Raw genomic sequence first — 6,768 nt, 5'->3', positions numbered from 1 at the left:
CCCCTTTTTCCCCCCCATCGCGCCCCCGGGGGTCCCCCCTCGGTCCCCCCCCAGGGTCCCCCCCCGGTTGGGGGTTGAAAAAAAGGGCCCCTTGCTCGCCCGGGGGGGGGGTTTCCCCCCGGGGGGGGGCATTTTTCCCCCCCAAAAAGGGTTTCCCCCAAAAAGGCCCCTTTCCCAAAGAGGAAAACCGTCCCCCCTCAAAATCCCCCCGTGCCCAAAAAAGGGGGCCACCAGCCCCCAAAAGGTGCCCCCAAAGGGGGCCCAACCTTTTCCCCCCCCCCAAAGTGCCCCCATGCCCCCAAGGGGGTTTTTCCCCCAAAGTCCCACCGTCCCCCCAAAAGGGCCACCATGCCCCAAAAAAGGGCCCTTTGCCTAAAATGCCACCAGGCCCCCAAAAGTGCCCCCAAATTTTCCCCCCAAAAGGGTGGCCCCGGTCCCTAAGGTGGCCCTTTCCCCAAGTGTGCCACTGTGTCCCCAAAATGCCACCGTGTCCCCCCAAAGTGCCACCGTGTCCCTGAGGTGTCCCCAAAGTGCCACCGTGTCCCTAAGGTGGCACCGTGTCCCCAAAGTGCCACCGTGTCCCCAAGTGTGCCACCAGGTCCCCCCAAAGTGCCACCGTGTCCCTAAGTTGGCACCGTGTCCCCAAAGTGCCACTGTGTCCCCAAAGTGCCACCGTGTCCCCAAAGTGCCACCATGTCCCTAAGGTGGCACCGTGTCCCCAAAGTGCCACCGTGTCCCCAAAGGTGTCCCCAAAGTGCCACCGTGTCCCTAAGGTGGCACCGTGTCCCCAAAGTGGCACCATGTCCCCAAAGTGCCACCAGGTCCCCCCAAAGTGCCACCGTGTCCCTAAGTTGGCACCGTGTCCCCAAGTGTGCCACTGTGTCCCCAAAGTGCCACCATGTCCCTAGGGTGCCACCGTGTCCCCAAAGTGGCACCAGGTCCCCAAAGTGCCACTATGTCCTTAAGGTGGCACCGTGTCCCCAAAGGTGTCCCCAAAGTGCCACCAGGTCCCCCAAAGTGCCACCAGGTCCCCCCAAAGTGCCACCGTGTCCCCAAAGGTGTCCCCAAGTGTCCCCAAAGTGCCACCATGTCCCTAAGGTGGCACCGTGTCCCCAAAGTGCCACTGTGTCCTCAAAGTGCCACCGTGTCCCCCCAAAGTGGCACCGTGTCCCCAAAGGTGTCCCCAAGTGTCCCATCGGTCCCATTCTGATCCCTCCTCCTCATTATTGTCCCCATTAATGACCCCAATTAACCCTCCCATTATCACCCCCCAATTAACCCCCCCAAATAAACCCTCTCAATTATCACCCCCCAATTAATTCACCATTATTGCCCCCCAATTAAGGTCAGATTATTGTCCCCATTAATGACCCCAATTAACCCTCCCATTATCACCCCCCAATTTAACCCCCCCAAATAAATCGTCTTAATTATCACCCCCCAATTAACCCCCCTAATTATCACCCCCCAATTAACCCCCTAAATTATCACCCCCCTAATTAATCCACCATTATCACCCCCCAATTAAGGTCCCATTATTATTGTCATTACTGGACCCCAATTCATGTTAATTATTGCCCCCCAATTAACACTCCCATTAACCCAAATTAATTAAGATCCCATTATCACTACCCAATTAACAACTTCATTATCCCAAATTAATTAAGATCTCATTATTACCCCCCAGTTAATCTGCATTATCACTCTTCAATTAACATCCCCTTGCTACACCCCATTATTTAATTAAATTCAAATTAAATTAATCCAAATCCCAATTAATTAACCCCCATTACCAACCCCCAATTAATTAATTAATGAATCCCCTGTAATTAACTCACCCCTCCCGGGCGTTTTTCCTCTCCAGGGGCGCGAAGGCCTCGGGCCTGGGGGGATTTTGGGAATTTTGGGGGATTTTGGGGGAATTTTGGGGGATTTTTGGAAGTTTTGGGGAAAATTGGGATTTTTTGGGGGTTTTCTTTGGCTATTTTGGGATATTTTTGATATTTTGAGGGGCTATTTTGGGGTTTGGGACGGGAGATTTTGGGGTTGTATTTTTGGGGGTTTCAGGGTATTTTAGGGGATTTTTTTGGGTATTTTGAAGGGGCATTTTTGGGTTTTTTGGAGGGTGTTTTGGGGTTTTTTTGTTTGTTTTTGTTTTTGTGGTATTTTGGCGCGTTTTTTTGCCTGGGGGTATTTTTGGGTGTTTGGGGGGGTATTTTGAGGGTTTTGGGGGTATTTTTGGGGATATTTAGGGGTATTCTAGGACAGTTTTGGGGTATTTTGTGGGGATATTTTAGGGGTGTTTTGGGGGTATTTTGGGGTTTTTTGGGGGGTATTTTTGGGGTTTGGAGGGATATTTTGTGTTTTAGGGGGCATTTTTGGGGGGGTGTTTGGGGAGGTATTTTGGGGTCATTTTTTTGGTGTTTTGGGGGTGTTTTTGGGGATATATCGGGGTGTTTTGGGGGGGTACTTTAGGGGGATATTTTAGGGGTGCTTTGGGGTATTTGGGGGTATTAGGGAGCATTTTTGGGGGTATTTTGGGGTTTGGGGTGATATTTTGGGGTGTTTTTTGGTTTTAGGGGGCATTTTTGGGGTGTTTTGGGGTGTTTTTTGTTTTAGAGGGTATTTTTTGGGTTTTTTGGGGTATTTTTGGGGTGTTTTTGGGGTGTTTTGGGGTTTTTGGGTATTTTTGGGGTGTTTTGGGGTGTTTTTGGGGTGTTTTGGGGTATTTTTGGGGTGTTTTTGGGGTGTTTTGGGGTATTTTTGGGGTGTTTTGGGGTGTTTGGGGTGTTTTTGGGGCCGTACCAGAGCCCCTGGCGCTGCAGCGAGCGCACGTGGGGCGGGAGCAGCACCAGGGAAATCTCGGCCTTGACCTTGGAGCCCTCCAGGATGGGATCGACCAACAGGAAATCACCTGGGGACAGAGGGGACATTGGCGACATTGAGGGGACACTGAGGGGACATTGGGGGGACACTGAGGGGACATTGAGGGACAGGGGGACACAGGGACAGGATGGGATCGACCAGCAGGAAATCACCTGGGGACAGAGGGGACACTGAGGGGACATTGGGGACACTGACAGGGACATTGGGGACATGGAGGGGACACTGGGGACACTGAGGGGACATTGGGGACAGCAGGGAACATTGGGGACACTGAGGGACATTGGGGACACTGAGGGGACATTGGGGGACACTGAGGGACAGGATGGGATTGACCAGCAGGAAATCACCTGGGGACAGCAGGGGACACTGAGCGGACATTGGGGACATTGGGGACACTGAGGGGACACTGGGGACACTGAGGGACACTGGGGACACTGAGGGACACTGAGGGGACACTGAGGGACACTGAGGGGACATTGGGGGGACACTGGGGGGACATTGGGGGACACTGAGGGGACACTGAGGGGACACAGGGACAGGATGGGATTGACCAGCAGGAAATCACCTGGGGACAGAGGGGACATTGGGGACACTGAGAACACTGAGGGGACACTGAGGGACAGGGGGACACAGGGACAGCATGGGATCGACCAACAGGAAATCACCTGGGGACAGCAGGGGACACTGAGGGGACAGCAGGGACACTGAGGGACATTGGTGACAATGAGGGGACATTGGGGACACTGAGGGGACACTGGGGACACTGAGGAGACATTGGGGACACTGAGGGGACATTGGGGACACTGAGGGGACACTGAGGGGACATTGGGGACACTGAGGGACACTGGGGACACTGGGGACACTGAGGAGACATTGGGGACACTGAGGGGACATTGGGGACACTGAGGGGACATTGGGGACACTGAGGGGACACTGAGGGGACACAGGGACAGGATGGGATCGACCAGCAGGAAATCACCTGGGGACAGAGGGGACATCAAAGGGACATTGAGGGGACACTGGGGACACTGAGGGGACATTGGGGACAATGAGGGGACACAGGGACAGGATGGGATCGACAAGCAGGAAATCACCTGGGGGACACTGAGGGGACATTGGGGACACTGAGGGGACATTGAGGGACATTGAGGGGACACTGAGGGGACACTGGGGACACTGAGGGGATCGACCAGCAGGGACACTGAGGGGACATTGGGGACACTGAGGGGACATTGGGGACATTGAGGGGACATTGGGGACATTGAGGGGACACTGAAGGGACAGAGGGACACAGAGAGTGCCCAGGGTGGGGAGGGGACACTGGGGGAGGGCAGGGTGGCAGGGTGACAATGCCCTGGTGACAAAGGCAGTGCCAGAGTGACCATGACAGGGGACAGTGACACAGAGCAATGACACAGGACAGTGACTGGGTGACACAGAGACAATGCCAATCACACAGTGACAGTGACAAGGTGGCAGTGACAGGGTGACAGTGACACAGGACAATGACAGGCTGACAATGATGGTGGCAGTGTCACCTCTCTTGATCCAGATGTGCTTCCTGAACCATGGTGGCAGTGACAGTGACAATGACACGGAACTGACAGGGTGGCACAGGGGCAGTGACAATCACACAGAACAACGATAGAGTGACAATCACACAGTGACAGTGGCAGGGTGGCAGTGGCAAGGTGGCAGTGTCACCTTTCTTGATCCAGATGTGCTTCCTGAACCATGGTGGCAGTGACAGTGACAATGACACGGAACTGACAGGGTGGCACAGGGGCAGTGACAATCACACAGAACAACGATAGAGTGACAATCACACAGTGACAGTGGCAGGGTGGCAGTGTCACCTCTCTTGATCCAGATGTGCTTCCTGAACCTCGGGGGCATGCTGGCCAGGAACCGCGTCCCCTCCGCCGTCTCCACCTCGTGCAGGTTGTTCCCCGGTGTCCCCAACACCTGGGGACACGGCCGGGCTTGGTGTCCCCTCATTGTCCCCTGTGTCCCCTCTGTGTCCCCTCAAAGTCCCCCTTGTCCCCAGAGCAGTGTCTTTTCCCTCGTGTCCCCCCAGTGTCCCCAATGTCCCCCCATTGTCCCCCATGTCTCCTCGATGTCCCCCCGGAGTCCCTGATGTCTTCAGTCCCCATGATGTCCCCAAGGTCCCCCCAATGTCCTCAATTCCCCCCCAGTGTCCCTGATGTCCCCTCAATGTCCCCAGTGTGCCCTCGTCCTGCTCTCACCCTGACCACACTCTGTCCCCCCAACGTCCCCACTCCCCCCAGTGCCACCAATGTCCCAGCTGTCCCCAATGTCCCCGTCACCCCAATGTCCCAGTGTCCCTTCTCTCACCCTGACCACGCCCTATCCCTCCAATGTCCCCATGTCCCCCCAGCGTCCCCAATGTCCCCATTCTCACCCTGACCACGCTCTGTCCCCTCGCTGTCCCCAATGTCCCCCCGCTGTCCCCGCTGTCCCCGTCCCCCCAATGTCCCCATGTCCCCCCAATGTCCCCATGTCCCCCCAGCATCCCCAATCCCCCCAATGTCCCCATTCTCACCCTGACCACGCTCTGTCCCCCCGCTGTCCCCACTGTCCCAATGTCCCTAATCCCCCCAATGTGCCCCTGTTCCCCCAATGTCCCAGCTGTCCCCGCTGTCCCCAATGTCCCCAATCCCCCAGTGTCCTCCTGTCCCCCCCGTCCCCCTGTCTCATCTCTCACCCTGACCATGCTCTGTCCCCCTGCTGTCCCAATCCCGCCAATGCCCCCACTGTCCCCCTGTCCCCCCGTGTCCCCCTGTCCCCCCAATGTCCCCCTGTCCCTGCTCTCACCCTGACCACGCTTTGTCCCCCCGCTGTCCCCGCTGTCCCAATGTCCCTTATCCCCCCAATGTGCCCCTGTTCCCCAATGTCCCCAATCCTCCCAATGTCCCCAATCCCCCAGTGTCCTCCTGTCCCCGCTCTCACCCTGACCACGCTCTGTTCCCCCAATGTCCCCAATCCCCCCAATGTCCCTCTCTTACCCTGACCACCCTCTGTCCCCCCGCTGTCCCAATCCCGCCAATGCCCCCAATGTCCCCTGTCCCCCCAATGTCCCCCTGTCCCCCCGTGTCCCCCTGTCCCCGCTCTCACCCTGACCACGCTCTGTCCCTCCGCTGTCCCAATGTCCCCCTGTCCCCCCAATGTCCCCCTGTCCCCCCGTGTCCCCCTGTCCCCCCAATGTCCCCCTGTCCCCCCGTGTCCCCCTGTCCCCGCTCTCACCCTGACCACGCTCTGTCCCTCCGCGGGCTGCACGCGCTCCTCCAGCAGCTCCCGCACCACGTGCTTCCGCTTGGTGGCGCGCGACATGGCGGGGCTGGGGGGGGGAGGGGACACACGGGGGGGGTCAGGGACCCCCGGGGGGGCACGGGGGGGGGGAGGGTCAGGAACCCCCGGGATGGGGGAGGGGCTGGGGAGGGCTCGGGGACCCCCAGGAAATGGGGGGGCTCAGGGACCCCCGGGATGGGGGAGGGGCTCAGGGACACCCCCCGGGGTGTGGGAGGGGCGGGGGGGGGCTCAGGGAGCCCCCGGGACCCCCCGGCCCCGCCCCCACCTCGCGGCGCGCGCTCACCTGCGGCGGCACTTCCGGGTAGAGCGGCGGCGGAGGTGACATCACTTCCGGAAAAGGAAGGCGGGAAGATACGAGGCCACGCCCACCAGAGGGAGGGTCGACTTCAAAGTCCGCCCACAAAAGGGGCGTGGTTAACAGCCACGAGGGTGGGCGTGGCCTAAACGAAACCGCGCTCGTGAGAAATGAATGGACGCGTTTGGGGCGGAGCCAAGGAAGAGGGCGGAACTTTCACCTGCATAATGAGCGCGGTTATGCAAATGAGGGGCTGC

General features: G+C 58.1%; 1 protein-coding gene across 1 annotated transcript; it reads right to left on the bottom strand.

Moving 5' to 3' along the window:
• Positions 1-1,838: 1,838 nt before the first annotated feature.
• EIF1AD (eukaryotic translation initiation factor 1A domain containing) lies at positions 1,839-6,574 on the bottom strand (the record flags this gene model as incomplete). The annotated part of the gene is made up of 5 exons (XM_064701406.1): positions 6,500-6,574; positions 6,151-6,244; positions 4,743-4,851; positions 2,806-2,914; positions 1,839-1,883 (listed from the first exon to the last, which is right to left on the bottom strand). Coding segments are annotated over exons 2-5 (350 nt in total), but the record flags the coding sequence as incomplete, so codon positions are not given.
• Between the last annotated feature and the right edge of the window lie 194 nt (positions 6,575-6,768).

This window comes from Zonotrichia leucophrys, unplaced genomic scaffold (genome assembly GCF_028769735.1).
Source record: "Zonotrichia leucophrys gambelii isolate GWCS_2022_RI unplaced genomic scaffold, RI_Zleu_2.0 Scaffold_587_31285, whole genome shotgun sequence".
Taxonomy (NCBI): Eukaryota; Metazoa; Chordata; class Aves; order Passeriformes; family Passerellidae; genus Zonotrichia; species Zonotrichia leucophrys.
The sequence above is the reverse complement of the archived record's forward strand: the minus strand, read 5'-3'. Positions and strand labels throughout refer to the sequence as shown.